At 44.7% G+C, this 18,050-nt stretch overlaps 1 protein-coding gene across 1 annotated transcript; it reads left to right on the top strand.

Moving 5' to 3' along the window:
* Nucleotides 1–7,301: 7,301 nt before the first annotated feature.
* Nucleotides 7,302–17,418, top strand: LOC143265177 (uncharacterized). Its single transcript, XM_076535658.1, has 3 exons — nucleotides 7,302–8,781; nucleotides 8,887–12,680; nucleotides 17,311–17,418. Exons 1-3 carry the CDS (start codon nucleotides 7,302–7,304, stop codon nucleotides 17,416–17,418), a joined length of 5,382 nt encoding a protein of 1,793 aa, XP_076391773.1.
* Nucleotides 17,419–18,050: the final 632 nt, after the last annotated feature.

The raw sequence follows: 18,050 nt of genomic DNA, 5'->3' as shown, positions 1-18,050 counted from the left end.
TGTCAACCTTTCGACAGCCGAACATAGGCAAAGCTTGTATAGCTATTTTTTTTTCTATACATATAACTCGACAGCACGCCGCGAAGTAGGTGTTAGTGCGTATAGAATGGAACTATGGTCTATCTAGATTCATAGAGTATGCGACGGAAAGACTCGATCGCCGCATATTCTATAAAGATAGAGCCCATCTGCCGCAAATTTGGTAATTCCCGCGTCGTGGGCTCCGTTTATAGGTTCTTAGATCTATGACTTCCACACGCGAACGAAGTCGATTCAATTTCATTTATATCAGAAACGTTGCGAAATGAAGATGCAGTCGTTACATTTACGTATATTATCAGATATATCTGTAATGGTTCGTATTCTTTCTCAGGATTTATTAATTTCCAATACGCCATACCACAATCAACTGGTTATTGGCAGGAACGTTTACTGAGGTATTTTTAATTTTGCGCCGCTTCCGAAAAAGTTGAAATGTATTTAATATACTACCTAACGAGTAGATAGGTTTCATTCATATCTGTTACGTAATTGTATGATTGAATGAAATAGAAATTACTTTATTAGGAAATAGAAATTATTTTATACTTTTTAGTGCATTTCGAAGTCGGTGTATTTTTTTTTCTGAAAATTATTTTATTTCACGTTTTTTAGTGGAATGCGGAGAATTGTATGGTATACTGTGAGACAGTTCTTCTGGGCTTTTTTTTGTCTGCGTAAATGCCATGAGCATAATTAAGTAAAAGACAACATGGGTATTCGTTTTTCAATTTTTTTTGCAACAATAATCCTTTGCAACTAAAAAATGAAAAAATTTTTGGTAATGGTACCAATGGGGAGTCAGACTCTACAAGATGCGAAAGGCTTTGTTTCGATCGGACCACCACCAAGGAAAAAAACCGGCGAACATGCATAGAAAAACAAAAAGGGACACTCTTTCAGGGACAAGTACAAACTAATTACATCATGATTGAGGGTTCTTCACTCATCTGTTCTTTGTTAACTTTCTTTGCAAAAATTTACTGCGCATGTGTATCTTTGACGGTTTAGGACTGCGCAAGGGTCAAAGTATCCGTAAAATAATAGCAGATCCTGCGCAACAAATTTTCTAACAAATCAAATTGATGCATTTTTAGAACGATGCGGAGACTGTACCAAGCAATGGGAATAATACACCATCGTTAACGTGAACTCATCTTGCTGTATAAGTCGCGTGTCCGAGCGGTAAAGCTTAGTTTAGTGTTTTGGTACAGAGCATTGTAATTGCCCTTTCTTGTCTTTCCCGTGCATAGCACGGGGCGTTCCACTAATATTAATAACAATAGTTTTTCGCTAATATCACGAAAACTAGAGTTTTCCGTCAATTATGCATAAGGAAAAACTCGTTCAGAATCATGCCACTAATAACGTATTAGAAGGACATTAAAGTCGTTCGAAGTTGGTTTCAAAAGTTAACAACAATTTTCGCTAATACCTCGAAAACAAAAGCTTTCCGCGAAATTTGTATATGAACAAAATTGTTCAGAATCATGTCGGTGATAACATATTAAAAGCGCACTAAAATCGAGAAAAGTTTATTTTAAAAGTTGCCGGTTTTTTTGCAATAACAACACTTTGCAATTAAAAAATGAAAAAATTTTTGATAATGGTACCAATGGGGAGTCAGAACCCATCAGATGCAAAAGGTTTCGTTCCGATCGGTCCACCCAGTTAGGCGTAATCGGCGAACATACATAGGAAAAAAAAAATATACTGATCGAATTGAGTAACCTCCTCCTTTTTCGAAGTCGGTTAAAAAGAATGAATCTTTCAAACAAATGAATCACATTGTTGTTTCAAATAAAATATTGAAACTGAAAAAGTAATTAGCGTTATGATTTTAATATATCTAATGACGTAACAAAAAATCTTCTAACAAATAGTTAATTTATGAAGAAGAAAAGATTTATACAATTATTAAAATAAATGTGTTCCGAACTTTTAACCATATTGTAACTACATAATTTTATCACAAAAAGGCATGAATACATTTCAAATCTTCGTCGACGTTATAGTAAAATTAATTGATACCAATCAAAATAAGTGAAAAATTAAACTTTTTCAAAATTATGACTAGTTCTACTTTTAATATTTTTCTCATACAAGTATCATTTCCTAATTTACCGACAGAGGAAAGTAGAATGAGTGAAATGTTTCATTCAGTGCCCCCCTAACATCCGAAAAGGCAGCTATCGTACATTTACCAGATCTTAGACTTTCCTCAGCCTGAAAAATCACACTGCCAATGTTGTCCATTCAAGAACGACCCCTCCTGAATCCAGACTGAGTAGGATGCAGCAAGCCAAAATGCTCACACCACCAAAGAAGTCTATTCTTGATTAATCTTTCAAAAAGCTTACAAAGACACAAGGAAAGGGTAATAGGCCTAAAACTTCCACCATCTGCTTTGGGAATGAATAAAACTTGAACTATTTTTCAATCTTCAGGAACAATATGCTCAATAAAGAATTCGTTAAATATGTCCAGAAGAATAAGTTTAATCCGAATAGGGAGATGCCTCATCATACGAGGTGCGACACAATACAAAACGAGACTAGTCCAATAAATCATTGTCTCTGAGAATCAGTTCTCTGTGACATTATTACCTTCAAAGTAGTCCCCCTTCAGCATTCACACACTTTTGCATTCGGTGCTGCCATTGCTGGTAATAGTTCTGGAACGAGGTTTTTGGAGGTCCTTTTGGGAGATTCTCTGTTTCTGCCTGAACCTCTTCAACTGAAGTGAAATGGGTTCCCACTAAGCAAAATTTAACTTTAAGAAATAAAAAAAACTCGCATAGAGCCAAATTAGGTGAATAAGGAGGATGCCCCAACACTGTAATATTTTGATTGGTTAGAAACTACTTGGCAGACAGTGCCCTGTGAGCGGATGTATTGTCCTGGTGCAACGGCCATCCATCGCTTCATAACCGTGGCCTTTCTTTCCAAATTTTGTCACTAAATCTATTTAGAACTTTAATGTAATAGCGTTCGTTAACAGTCTGATCACTGGCAAACCACTCAATCATTACAATTCCATTAGTGTCGAATTTTGATTTTGACATGTGTGCTTTTTTGGGTTTTGAGGATCCTGGAGACTTCCACTCCATTGACTGGCGCTTACATTCTGGGTCATAGGTAAAAATTCATGTCTTATCACATGTTACAAAAGATTTCAACAAATTTTACAAAAAAACTTGATGTTTATATGCTGTTCGATTTTTACGTTAGACATTTTTCCGGCAGAATGCAGTTGCACGTGTTCACTAAATAACGCAATACTTCCAAATAGTATGACCGCCTCAATCGAAATTGGCAACATAGATAGAGGAGGTATGTGGGATGATGTCACAAAAACAATTGCTGCCAATTCCATTGTTTTTTCAAGCTATAGACCTAGTCTCGTTACTTTTGTGTCACACCTCGTAATATATCAAGTTATTTAAGTGGTCTTTCCTAAGTCTTTCTTAATTATAAATATAAAAGTTTATTTAAAAGTTATAAGTGTTAATTTCTATTATTCAGTATTTATATTAATAACTTTATTTGTTCATTTGATACCCATACCATATTCCATTCCAGACAGTGAAATAAATTGAGGGATATTGATCCTGCCAGGACATCAGCTGTTGATGCTCTGATCGGTGGATCTACCCGGTGACACAAATATTTTTTATCGCAGCTAGTTTCTCCATAAATCAATGGGTAAGTTTTATTTAAGGTGTTTCTGTATTTTTAAAATTAAACGTACGCAGCTATTGATTTATTCCACTTTAATGAGATACTGCATTAGATATTCCATTCCAGATCTATCTTATTCCGTAGACAAGGTTCTTATTCGTTTCGAAACGTGAATTTATTCGGTTGCTTCGTTAGAATAGTTGACAAAATTAATTTTCGTGAATTTATTCTTTTTCCTTTTCGAGGACATAAAATAAATACGATGTACTTGATCTAAACAACAACTAATTGGTATAACAACAAATTTCTCATTTATGAATTACGAAGAACTTAATATTATTCTCAATTTCATTATTTGAATACATTATTTGACGCAACTTTCACCCAATACCTCCCTGCTATACCGACGTTACACCGACGCGGTATCGACACGTTTGTTCACGACGACGATCGGTCGTCATATTCGAAGCTGTCGCTCTCGCGATTGAGCGCGCGAAATCCACGCACTGTAATTGGACCATGTTTTTTATTAATAATTCAAAAACGAAGCTTCAAATCCCATTTTTGCGAAGGAAACTCTTGTTCAGAATGATATCTTCTACCACCCTTCTCAGGGAGTAACACTAGTTACGGGACACCCTGTATACAAAAATTCCATAAAAATACGAGTAAGTAGCGAGGTTCCGCGTCTGTGAATGACGAAGCATTCTGAACCTTATCAGTAATGTTCGTCACCAATCGAAGCTCCGGTATCACGATATCGCTCCGTCGGGTCTGCGACTGCGGACAGGTGCTCTTTCTTTCCTCAGCGACCGAGCAAGTGATTTATAAGACGCTTAGTATACATTACACCTCAGAATAAAACTGGTTACATTTCTACAATTTTTGTATTAATTATTTACGCCTCAAAAATCCTGCACACCTAACAAGTATTATTTGAACGTGCTATGATGCTTCGGGTATATTACGAGTAAAGTATAGCATTAACTTATTTTCTTGCTGTCAATTTTACGGAACCTGCAGTTGTTGATTCTGTGAAATCTATAGCAATCAATTTTGCCATTATAATCGTAACAGTCTGAGTGTGTCAACTCTCAACGGTGTAGCTCAGCGTGCGCAGAGCTGTAGCGTGCTCGAAAAGATAGAAATCGTTCCGAGGCCGCTATAGATCTCAATTGGGTAGGCATCTCCTGCTATGAATGTCCAGCGTGCACGGGAAAACGAAGTTGTCCCGGGCCGCTAAGCTACCGGCGAACCCGGTAGAGTTGATTTTTTAATACGCGATAAATACGCGTAAGTAGCGAGGTGCCGCGTCTGCGAACCATGAAGCATTCTCGGACGATACCAATAATGTTCGTCACCAATCGAAGCTCCGGTATCGCGATATCGCTCCGTCGGGTCCGCGACTGCGGAACAGGTGTTCGTTCTTTCCTCAGCGACTGAGCAAGTAATTTATAAGACGCTTAGTATACATTACACCTCAGAATAAAACTGGTTACATTTCTACAATTTTTGTATTAATTATTTACGCCTCAAAAATCCTGCACACCTAACAAGTATTATTTGAACATGCTATGATGCTTCGGGTATATTACGAGTAAAGTATAGCATTAACTTATTTTCTTGCTGTCAATTTTACGGAACCTGCAGTTGTTGATTCTGTGAAATTTATAGCAATCAATTCTGCCATTATAATCGTAACAGTCTGATTGTGTCAACTCTCTACGGTGTAGCTCAGCGTGCGCAGAGCTGCAGCGTGCTCGAAAAGATAGAAATCGTTCCGAGGCCGCTATAGATCTCAGTTGGGTAGGCATCTCCTGCTATGAATGTCCCGCGTGCACGGGAAAAGGAAGATGTCCCGGGCCGCTAAGCTACCGGCGAACGCGGTAGAGTTGATTTTTTAATACGCGATAAATACGCGTAAGTAGCGAGGTTCCGCGTCTGTGAATGACGAAGCATTCTGAACCTTATCAGTAATGTTCGTCACCAATCGAAGCTCCGGTATCACGATATCGCTCCGTCGGGTCTGCGACTGCGGACAGGTGCTCTTTCTTTCCTCAGCGACCGAGCAAGTGATTTATAAGACGCTTAGTTTACATTACACCCCAGAATAAAACTGGTTACATTTCTACAATTTTTGTACTAATTATTTACGCCACAAATATCCTGCACACCTAACAAGTATTATTTGAATGTGCTATGATGCTTCGGGTATATTACGAGTAAAGTATAGTATTAACTTATTTTCTTGCTTTCAATTTTACGGAACCTGCGGTTGTTGATTCTGTGAAATCTATAGCAATCAATTTTGCCATTATAATCGTAACAGTCTGTGTTACGGATAGAACTGGCCAATTGAGGCATTTCAGAGCATGGGATGAGAATTTAAAGATAAACATAAGATTGAATGAATTTAGCGGGGTTTTCGGGGACGACTGGTCAAAAGCAGCAGGCATGGCGAGTTTCCATGCCTCGAAGCCCTACGTGCACGGGGAAACCTGTGGCCGTATTCGTCGAACACCATGAGTGTCTCGGCATGAAAAACACCATCGTAGCACCGGGGGTAACCAATCCGCCCGGGAGTGGTGGTGCTCACCAAAACACCGAGGGCCACTCCGCTCGGGAGAGGTGAGAACCCGGGCGGGGGCGAGCTTGCTTGCCCTGCGCTCCGGCTAGCTGTCTGCGGGATCGGTCGCACTCGAAGACGATAGATAATTAATTTTTCTAAGAAATGTACACGTGCGTGGTGCACGTGGCAATGGCACGTGGCAAAAGTGGCACGTGGCACATGCTCTGAAATTCCGAGAAAAATGCCAATTAAAAGTATTTGATCCACCGCGAAATGCCGGCGAACCCAGGTGCGTACTTCGGCAGAAAAGAAAGACACTCCTCGGCGACGTCTCCTGATGCGTAATTTTCGAGAAACGAGTACAAAGGCGCGGACCGCTCCGTTTGACGGCGGGTACCGGCAAGTGCCGGCGCGACATCGGTATCGGTGCGCGGCGTGGCGGCGCGGCGGCTCGGCCGCAAAGGGCGGGCGGCATCGCAAGGATCGGTTGTAGAGGGATGACCGCGAAGCCAAGGTCGACGGAGGGCACGTGGCAGATTTCGAAGAAATCGGGTGGTTGCTAGGAGACGTCGTAGGGGAGTGAAACGTATAAAATAGGCGAGGGCACCGGGCCCGCACTTCACTTCACTTCGATTCATTCTCTTATATTTGTTGCTACGCGCTTCTTTCTTTATATTTGTTGTTACGAGGCTTCACTTATAACTTGTCACTACGGGACATACTTGTTGTCATTACGGACTTTACTTTATATTTTGCAAAGACTTTCGTTGCGGGATCAAGTATTTCGGCTTTGATTGTAATATTGATGTCACTCGCAGACTAAATTATAATACGTGTGTTATATAATAATTGAAATAAACTGTGCGTATTCACCGTCGGAAAAATTGAGTTGTTCTGATACAATTTTTGGTGCCGAAACCCGGGACACTTTGACCGGACAGACGGTGTTTGACGCGATATCGTGACTTGTGTGGAAGTGCGAGTGACACACAAAGTGAACTTTACTCGAGACAATGGTACGAGGAAAACGAGCAGAAGCCCAACAGTCAGGGAAGCAGCCAGCGGCCAAGCGGGGCAGACCAGCGAAGACGAGAGCATTGGCAGATCCAGGACCAGGACCGGCAACCATGGAGGACAACGATTCTGCGGGGCCTTCCAGGGCACCGTCTCCCATCCTACCTGTCATCCGACAGGGGCGTCGGGCAACAAGGACCACTGGGAACCAGCGGCAGCAGGAGCTGCCAGGAGGCAGCGGTCACGGAGCAGGATGGCAGCGACCCACGGAGGCGAGCATCCCATCCGCAGCCGACGAGGACACGGACTTCTCCGACGAGGCGGAGGAAATCCAGGGCAGCGAGGACGACAGGGCAACGCATCAGCCATGGAGCAACAGCACCGCGTTACCAGTAAGGCGTCAACGAAACGTGAGTGAGCAATCCTTTATTGACCCGGCTGATCGACTATCCGCGGCTATCGAACGTACGTTAGCGGCGGTACGTGAAGCGTCGCTCGCAGGGGAAGGAAGTTCGCGATTAGTAAATCGTCTCACAACCGCGAAAGCATTACCTAGCTTCTCCGGTGATCCCTTAGAGTGGCTACACTTTAAGGAGGCATATATATCGTCATCCGAATCGGGCGGATACTCGGACCGCGAAAACATTGCACGATTGTTCGATGCCCTAAAGGGCGAGGCACGCGACGTGGTTAAAACTTTGCTCGCGAGTAGCCGCGACGCGGACACAATAATAAAGACCTTAGAATTACATTTCGGGAATAAACGGGCCGCTGCCGAGAAGATCGTCGCGGAGTTAAAGACATTACCGGAGATAGATTCGGGGAGAATTTCGCTCGTACAATTCGCGACGAAGTTACGCAGTGCAGTGGTAGCGTTTAAAACGTTTAGGTTATTAGGGTACCTGCACAGCCCCGAACTAGTAAAATCCGTGGGACATAAGATACCGATAGCATTGCGATATGCATATAACCGGTACGCCGTAAGCGTTAGAGAAGAGAAATCGGAACTCGAGAAACTCGCGGATTTCATATACGCGGAAGCCGAATTAGCTACGGAAGCTGGGATTTTTGATATCGATTTCACGACGGAACGACCGACACAAAGGGTAGATCGCGGCGCGTTCGGTGGATCGCGGCGGCCGTCGACGAAAACGGCCGTGGTATGCGTAGCAGAACGGCGAGATAGGCGTGTAGAAACAAACGCGACGGAAACTCGTAAATGCGCGTTTTGCAAAAAGGATAATCACCCGTCGTCGAAATGCCTCGTCTTTGCCCGTGAGCCCGTGAGTAAGCGCTGGGACCTCGTGGAAAAGTACAACCTATGCTTCGGGTGCTTGAGGCCCGGTCATTCAAGAAACGATTGCAAGAGTGAGATGTGTAAGGTCTGCAAGAGGCAGCATCACATCCTGTTGCATAAATATGTCGACGCAAATAGTGCGGAAAATGAGGCTCAGTGCGGGGCGATATCCGGGGGAGAGAGTGCGTCGGGCAGGGCATACGTCGCGAGCGACAACAGGTCGGGGGAAAATCGCGGTTCCATAGATAGCTGACTAGACGGGCAAAGCGTATTGCTGAAAATTATAGCGGTACGCGCGGGTGGGCCGAAGCGAACAATAGATACATTCGCGTTACTAGACGAGGGTTCCACGGTCACCCTGATAGACGATAGGCTGGCGCGAGACCTAGGGGTAAAGGGTTCGCGAATAGACGTGTCTATAAAAGGAATAGGCGAAGGAGAAATTCGATTAGAGAACAGCAAAAAAGTAGATTTTGACGTAGAGGGGATCTTCGGCACGCACCGGATCCGCGGAGCGATAACCGTAAAAAATCTGAAGTTTCCCACACAGTCGATCAGCCGGGACATTATTGCGCGGATGCACGATGCCGCCAAAGACGTGGAGATCCGACCGTACCACGGAGCACGAGTAGAATTATTAATCGGTCAGGACAATTGGGACCTAATCGTAACACGGGAACTGCGCGAGATAATAGGTACAGATTTGGCGGTTTCGCGCTCCCGTCTTGGCTGGACCGTGCATGGGTCCGCAAAATGCTCCTCACGCGCGGTATACAAAATAGATGTAAGCGAATACCAATGTACAGGGGAGGCTCTGACTTCTTTAGACGACTTAGTAAAGGGTTATTTCGCACTAGAATATACCGGAATAAAGGATAGCGTCGCGTGTAAAGGCGAGCAGGATCGCGCGTTGCGGATACTAGAGGAAACTAGTTCGCGTAAGGGAAAAATCTGGGAAACGGGCCTCTTATGGAAGGACGATCACGCGCCGAGCACGAACGGTGTGTCTACTGCGCGGAAAAGGTTAGAATTATTGGAACGAAGGTTAGATCGCGATCCCGAATATGCACGTTTATATTACCAGGAAATGCAGCGCTTTCTAGACCAGGGTTACGCTCAAAGGGTTGAGAACACGTTAGAGAGGGCTAGGACGTGGTATCTACCGCACTTCGGAGTGCGAAACGTGAACAAGCCAAATAAAGTTCGATTAGTTTTCGATGCCGCGGCAAAAACCGGAGGAATAAGTTTGAACGACCAGCTGATGTCAGGTCCGGACCTATTAAAATCATTGCCGGGAATATTAATTCGGTTTAGACAATACGCGGTCGCGGTGAAGGCGGACATTTCAGATATGTTCCTACGCGTGCAAATTCGGGAAAGCGATCGTGGTGCGCAAAGATTCCTATGGCGAGGAAAAGATAGGAATAGAGAACCGGACATTTACGAGATGTCGACGTTAATCTTTGGCGCCAAATCATCCCCGTGTAGCGCGATCTACGTCAAAGATAAAAATGCGAAAGACTGTAATGAAGCTCACCCGGAGGCAGTTAGAAGTATTATTAATGATAGCTATATGGACGATTTCTTATCGAGTCGAAGAACCGTGCGCGAAGCGGCAGAGCTCGTTCGGGATGTAATCGCGATAAACGCGCGAGCGAATTTCGCCATGCATGGTTGGGCGAGCAACAAGGCGGAGGTCTTGCGAAATTCCGTCGATCACGGGCAACGGTTAGAGCAGGGCGACATGCGGTTAGGCGACCGAGGGGGAGAGAGGGTCCTCGGTCTTTTCTGGGACACACAGACTGACGAACTCAAATTCAATGTCGAGTTAAAGAACATACCAAAAGAAATCCTGCTAGGCGAAAAGAAGCCCACCAAACGAGAGTTCTTACGCGTTATCATGTCGGTTTTCGATCCGCTCGGTATCCTCGCGCCGTTCACGTTAAAGTCAAAAATCATCATGCAGGAAATATGGCGAAGCGGTATAAATTGGGATGACCCACTACGGGAGGAAGATTTTATCCGTTGGCGCAAGTGGGTGTCCATGATAGACAGGGTAAAAGAATGCCGGATGCCGAGGTGTTACGGGGTAACGGAATCGCGGGAGTCAGAAGCGCAACTCCACGTGTTTTGCGACGCGAGCTTGACGGCTTACGCGGCGGTAGCCTATCTGCGGTTCGAAAACGAAAATGAGTCTGAATCCGCGCACGTTTCCTTGATCATGGCCAAAAGTAGAGTCGCGCCGTTAAAACCGTTGACAATACCGCGATTAGAGTTACAGGCGGCCCTGATGGGGACAAGACTCGCGACGTTCGTAGAAAAGGAGCTAGACATTAAAATTAGTAGACGAGTTTTTTGGTCAGATTCGACTACCGTGATTTCATGGATCAGATCGGAGCCGCGGACGCGTCAAGTATTCGTAGCGAACCGTTTAGGAGAGATCGGAGAAAACACGCGGACAACGGAGTGGCGATGGGTTCCGACCGGTCAAAATCCCGCGGACGACGCGACGCGCTTCGAAAATAGCTCCGAATTTATAAGCCCGCGATGGTTTGAAGGCCCGGAATTTTTGCGACGTCCGGAATCCGAATGGCCGATAGAAAAAACGTTGACCGCAAAAGAGAAGGCGACAATCGACGGATTGGAGCAGCGGAAAGCGTGCGTCTACGTGGCGGCGACGGTAAAAGCAGAATTTTCGCTACCGATAAGATTGATGGGTTGGCGCGGTCTTCTCGTCATCGCGCGACGAGTACACGCGATCGTCGGTCGTTGGAAGGGGAAGAACACCGTGAAAGAACCGTTGGAAATAGTTCAGATAGGGGAACAATATTGGTACCGCGTTATCCAGGAAGAATATTTCGGAGCTGAGATAGTTGCGTTGAGAAACGGCCGTAATATCAACAAGGGAAGTAAAATCGCCGGTTTAAGTCCATACGTAGACGAACAGGGAATTTTGAGGGCAAACGGGCGCGTAACGGCAACGGGACTTGAGGGCTTTGACAACCGACCAATCATACTTGAGGGTCGACACCCCGCGACAAAATTACTAATTGCAGAATATCATCGGAAGTTCTATCACGCGAGTAGCGACGCGGTAGTCAACGAATTAAGGCAAAAATACCATATAATCGGTCTTCGACGCGTTTTACGTTCGCTCATAAGTAGGTGTATTGTATGTCGTATACGGCGAGGCAGGCCACAGAACCCGCTGATGTCCGCGCTACCGGTCGGGCGTGTAGCTTTTCGGCAAAGACCCTTTACACACTGTGGGGTCGACTATTTCGGACCATTGATGGTAAAAATCGGGCGGCGAAGAGAGAAACGTTGGGGAGTGTTGTTTACGTGTCTCACGACAAGGGCCATCCACTTAGAGATCGCGCATTCGCTAAATGCTAGTTCGGCCATAATGGCATTACAAAGACTCGCGGCGCGAAGAGGCACACCGCAGGTGGTCTACAGCGACAATGGGACGAACTTTCGGGGCGCGGATAAGGAGCTGAAAGACGCGACCGCGAGTATGGACCGAGCTAAGATCGAGGAATACGCATTGTCAAAACGCGTGAAATGGGTTTTCAACCCCCCTGACGCACCGCATATGGGTGGGGCGTGGGAACGATTGATTAGGTCGGTAAAAACCGCGTTAAACGTGATTTTAAGGGAACAAGCACCCTCCGAAGAAGTTCTTTCTACGCTCTTTGCCGAAGCCGAACATTCGGTAAACTCGCGGCCGCTCACGCACGTGTCGTTAGACCCTCGCGATAAAGAGGCACTGACGCCAAATCATTTCCTGATAGGATCGTCCTCGGGTGAGATTCAGCTAGGTAGATATGACCTCCAAAATGTATGTTTGCGAAGACAGTGGCGAACGGCGCAGAGTTTCGCGGAGGCGTTTTGGAAACGATGGTTGCGCGAATATTTACCTACGCTCGTACCGCGAAAGAAATGGACCGAAAGGGAAAATCCCTTAGAAGTAGGCGATATAGTGTTGATCGTAGATTTACAAGCACCGCGAAATAGTTGGCGAAAAGGGACCGTTACACGAGTATTTCCCGGTGTAGATAAAGAAGTCAGAGTGGCCGAGGTGCGCACACGAACGGGTGATTTTATACGTCCGGCACGAAAACTAATAAAACTACTAGGAATAAATGAGGTACAAAATTAAATGAATTTTGTACGAGGGGGAGGATTGTTACGGATAGAACTGGCCAATTGAGGCATTTCAGAGCATGGGATGAGAATTTAAAGATAAACATAAGATTGAATGAATTTAGCGGGGTTTTCGGGGACGACTGGTCAAAAGCAGCAGGCATGGCGAGTTTCCATGCCTCGAAGCCCTACGTGCACGGGGAAACCTGTGGCCGTATTCGTCGAACACCATGAGTGTCTCGGCATGAAAAACACCATCGTAGCACCGGGGGTAACCAATCCGCCCGGGAGTGGTGGTGCTCACCAAAACACCGAGGGCCACTCCGCTCGGGAGAGGTGAGAACCCGGGCGGGGGCGAGCTTGCTTGCCCTGCGCTCCGGCTAGCTGTCTGCGGGATCGGTCGCACTCGAAGACGATAGATAATTAATTTTTCTAAGAAATGTACACGTGCGTGGTGCACGTGGCAATGGCACGTGGCAAAAGTGGCACGTGGCACATGCTCTGAAATTCCGAGAAAAATGCCAATTAAAAGTATTTGATCCACCGCGAAATGCCGGCGAACCCAGGTGCGTACTTCGGCAGAAAAGAAAGACACTCCTCGGCGACGTCTCCTGATGCGTAATTTTCGAGAAACGAGTACAAAGGCGCGGACCGCTCCGTTTGACGGCGGGTACCGGCAAGTGCCGGCGCGACATCGGTATCGGTGCGCGGCGTGGCGGCGCGGCGGCTCGGCCGCAAAGGGCGGGCGGCATCGCAAGGATCGGTTGTAGAGGGATGACCGCGAAGCCAAGGTCGACGGAGGGCACGTGGCAGATTTCGAAGAAATCGGGTGGTTGCTAGGAGACGTCGTAGGGGAGTGAAACGTATAAAATAGGCGAGGGCACCGGGCCCGCACTTCACTTCACTTCGATTCATTCTCTTATATTTGTTGCTACGCGCTTCTTTCTTTATATTTGTTGTTACGAGGCTTCACTTATAACTTGTCACTACGGGACATACTTGTTGTCATTACGGACTTTACTTTATATTTTGCAAAGACTTTCGTTGCGGGATCAAGTATTTCGGCTTTGATTGTAATATTGATGTCACTCGCAGACTAAATTATAATACGTGTGTTATATAATAATTGAAATAAACTGTGCGTATTCACCGTCGGAAAAATTGAGTTGTTCTGATACAGTCTGATTGTGTCAACTCTCAACGGTGTAGCTCAGCGTGCGCAGAGCTGCAGCGTGCTCGAAAAGATAGAAATCGTTCCGAGGCCGCTATAGATCTCAATTGGGTAGGCATCTCCTGCTATGAATGTCCCGCGTGCACGGGAAAAGGAAGATGTCCCGGGCCGCTAAGCTACCGGCGAACGCGGTAGAGTTGATTTTTTAATACGCGATAAATACGCGTAAGTAGCGAGGTTCCGCGTCTGTGAATGACGAAGCATTCTGAACCTTATCAGTAATGTTCGTCACCAATCGAAGCTCCGGTATCACGATATCGCTCCGTCGGGTCTGCGACTGCGGACAGGTGCTCTTTCCTTCCTCAGCGACCGAGCAAGTGATTTATAAGACGCTTAGTTTACATTACACCTCAGAATAAAACTGGTTACATTTCTACAATTTTTGTACTAATTATTTACGCCACAAATATCCTGCACACCTAACAAGTATTATTTGAATGTGCTATGATGCCTCCGGTATATTATGAGTAAAGTATAGTATTAACTTATTTTCTTCCTGTCATTTTTACGGAACCTGCAGTTGTTGATTCTGTGGAATCTATAGCAATCAATTCTGCCATTATAATCGTAACAGTCTGATTGTGTCAACTCTCTACGGTGTAGCTCAGCGTGCGCAGAGCTGCAGCGTGCTCGAAAAGATAGAAATCGTTCCGAGGCCGCTATAGATCTCAATTGGGTAGGCATCTCCTGCTATGAATGTCCCGCGTGCACGGGAAAAGGAAGATGTCCCGGGCCGCTAAGCTACCGGCGAACGCGGTAGAGTTGATTTTTTAATACGCGATAAATACGCGTAAGTAGCGAGGTTCCGCGTCTGTGAATGACGAAGCATTCTGAACCTTATCAGTAATGTTCGTCACCAATCGAAGCTCCGGTATCACGATATCGCTCCGTCGGGTCTGCGACTGCGGACAGGTGCTCTTTCTTTCCTCAGCGACCGAGCAAGTGATTTATAAGACGCTTAGTTTACATTACACCTCAGAATAAAACTGGTTACATTTCTACAATTTTTGTACTAATTATTTACGCCACAAATATCCTGCACACCTAACAAGTATTATTTGAATGTGCTATGATGCTTCGGGTATATTACGAGTAAAGTATAGTATTAACTTATTTTCTTGCTATCAATTTTACGGAACCTGCGGTTGTTGATTCTGTGAAATCTATAGCAATCAATTTTGCCATTATAATCGTAACAGTCTGATTGTGTCAACTCTCAACGGTGTAGCTCAGCGTGCGCAGAGCTGCAGCGTGCTCGAAAAGATAGAAATCGTTCCGAGGCCGCTATAGATCTCAATTGGGTAGGCATCTCCTGCTATGAATGTCCCGCGTGCACGGGAAAAGGAAGATGTCGCGGGCCGCTAAGCTACCGGCGAACGCGGTAGAGTTGATTTTTTAATACGCGATAAATACGCGTAAGTAGCGAGGTTCCGCGTCTGTGAATGACGAAGCATTCTGAACCTTATCAGTAATGTTCGTCACCAATCGAAGCTCCGGTATCACGATATCGCTCCGTCGGGTCTGCGACTGCGGACAGGTGCTCTTTCTTTCCTCAGCGACTGAGCAAGTAATTTATAAGACGCTTAGTTTACATTACACCTCAGAATAAAACTGGTTACATTTCTACAATTTTTGTACTAATTATTTACGCCACAAATATCCTGCACACCTAACAAGTATTATTTGAATGTGCTATGATGCCTCCGGTATATTATGAGTAAAGTATAGTATTAACTTATTTTCTTCCTGTCATTTTTACGGAACCTGCAGTTGTTGATTCTGTGGAATCTATAGCAATCAATTCTGCCATTATAATCGTAACAGTCTGATTGTGTCAACTCTCTACGGTGTAGCTCAGCGTGCGCAGAGCTGCAGCGTACTCGAAAAGATAGAAATCGTTCCGAGGCCGCTATAGATCTCAATTGGGTAGGCATCTCCTGGTATGAACGTCCAGCGTGCACGGGAAAACGAAGTTGCCCCGGGCCGCTAAGCTACCGGCGAACCCGGTAGAGTTGATTTTTTAATACGCGATAAATACGCGTAAGTAGCGAGGTTCCGCGTCTGCGAACCATGAAGCATACTCGGACGATACCAATAATGTTCGTCACCAATCGAAGCTCCGGTATCACGATATCGCTCCGTCGGGTCTGCGACTGCGGACAGGTGCTCTTTCTTTCCTCAGCGACCGAGCAAGTGATTTATAAGACGCTTAGTTTACATTACACCTCAGAATAAAACTGGTTACATTTCTACAATTTTTGTACTAATTATTTACGCCACAAATATCCTGCACACCTAACAAGTATTATTTGAATGTGCTATGATGCTTCGGGTATATTACGAGTAAAGTATAGTATTAACTTATTTTCTTGCTATCAATTTTACGGAACCTGCGGTTGTTGATTCTGTGAAATCTATAGCAATCAATTTTGCCATTATAATCGTAACAGTCTGATTGTGTCAACTCTCAACGGTGTAGCTCAGCGTGCGCAGAGCTGCAGCGTGCTCGAAAAGATAGAAATCGTTCCGAGGCCGCTATAGATCTCAATTGGGTAGGCATCTCCTGCTATGAATGTCCCGCGTGCACGGGAAAAGGAAGATGTCGCGGGCCGCTAAGCTACCGGCGAACGCGGTAGAGTTGATTTTTTAATACGCGATAAATACGCGTAAGTAGCGAGGTTCCGCGTCTGTGAATGACGAAGCATTCTGAACCTTATCAGTAATGTTCGTCACCAATCGAAGCTCCGGTATCACGATATCGCTCCGTCGGGTCTGCGACTGCGGACAGGTGCTCTTTCTTTCCTCAGCGACCGAGCAAGTGATTTATAAGACGCTTAGTTTACATTACACCTCAGAATAAAACTGGTTACATTTCTACAATTTTTGTATTAATTATTTACGCCTCAAAAATCCTGCACACCTAACAAGTATTATTTGAACATGCTATGATGCTTCGGGTATATTACGAGTAAAGTATAGTATTAACTTATTTTCTTGCTGCCAATTTCACGGAATCTGCAGTTGTTGATTCTGTGAAATTTATGGCAAACAAAGAAGTGAATACTATAATTTACTTGTAATGTACCCGAAGTACCATGGCATATTCAAATAATACTTAAGTTCTCACCGGTCAGTTGACGTAAACAAGATGAGCCTAAAGAATAGCGCAGTTTAGTGATCAGTAGGAGTATCAAAACAGGAGCAAATAGGCGCGTGGGAGTTCGTTAAATTAGAAAGTTTTTTTTCAACAATTTTGTTACGCACGAAATCGCTTCGTTTACATTTTTAGAAAAAAGCTTTATTTATCATCTCACACAATATTATAATATTACAGGTTATTGTTACAGTAATGTTAGTCAAACGATCACAAATTAATGAATCAGTTTATCTGAGTCCGCACAATAATCGATGGTCCGTTTGCGTTGACTGGCTCTGTTTTTAATCTGACTCGTAATATGATCTGACTAGGTTCAGTAGGTTGTAATTACCCATCGCTAAAGTTATATCTGCGACTTATTAACGGTAACATTTTCATGCACGACTGAGTGTGCGAATCAGCTCCGTGCGCCAGTATGAATATACAGAAAGCTGGGAGTGAAGAATCTTTCATTTTAAAATCTCACTTAATTTATTTAGAACTGTTGAATTACTGTCTGAGTATGTTCAGTGTAGTTTTTAATAGTGGCGACAATATTGAACACGGAAATGCTGTTTGCAATGTGTATTACGCGGGTCCGAAGATTTGAATTGTGTGTTCAGAAAGAAGAATTAGGATTTCAGTGGCAATGTGGCATACGGCATACATTGCAGCTACATTGGTTACATTGCGCCTATGTTGCTATACTTTCCGCTCAGGCGGTAGGACTTGAGTACTTCATGTACGCGTGATGCGGAGCTGCGCCGCGAAGGTAGCTTAAAACCTCTTCTTCCAGTTCCTCTCTGGTTCTGAAATGCGCCCCACCCAGGTGTTTCTTCAATTCAGGGAAGAGATGATAGTCACTTGGGGCTATGTCTGGGCTGTAGGTTGGTTGTGTTACAGTATCCCATCCAAATTTTTTGATGAGGTCGATTGAT

The sequence above is a fragment of the Megachile rotundata genome, chromosome 9 (assembly GCF_050947335.1).
Source record: "Megachile rotundata isolate GNS110a chromosome 9, iyMegRotu1, whole genome shotgun sequence".
NCBI classification, from domain to species: domain Eukaryota; kingdom Metazoa; phylum Arthropoda; class Insecta; order Hymenoptera; family Megachilidae; genus Megachile; species Megachile rotundata.
The sequence above is the reverse complement of the archived record's forward strand: the minus strand, read 5'-3'. Positions and strand labels throughout refer to the sequence as shown.

Excerpts from the sequence above, each read along its gene's own strand:
- LOC143265177 (XM_076535658.1), top strand. The coding sequence starts at position 7,302 with ATGGTACGAGGAAAACGAGCAGAAGCCCAACAGTCAGGGAAGCAGCCA. Across the intron at positions 8,782-8,886 it reads GGCGATATCCGGGGGAGAGA|CGGTACGCGCGGGTGGGCCG; the intron begins GTGCGTCGGGCA and ends TGAAAATTATAG. Across the intron at positions 12,681-17,310 it reads AAGAAGTCAGAGTGGCCGAG|GTTATTGTTACAGTAATGTT; the intron begins GTGCGCACACGA and ends ATAATATTACAG.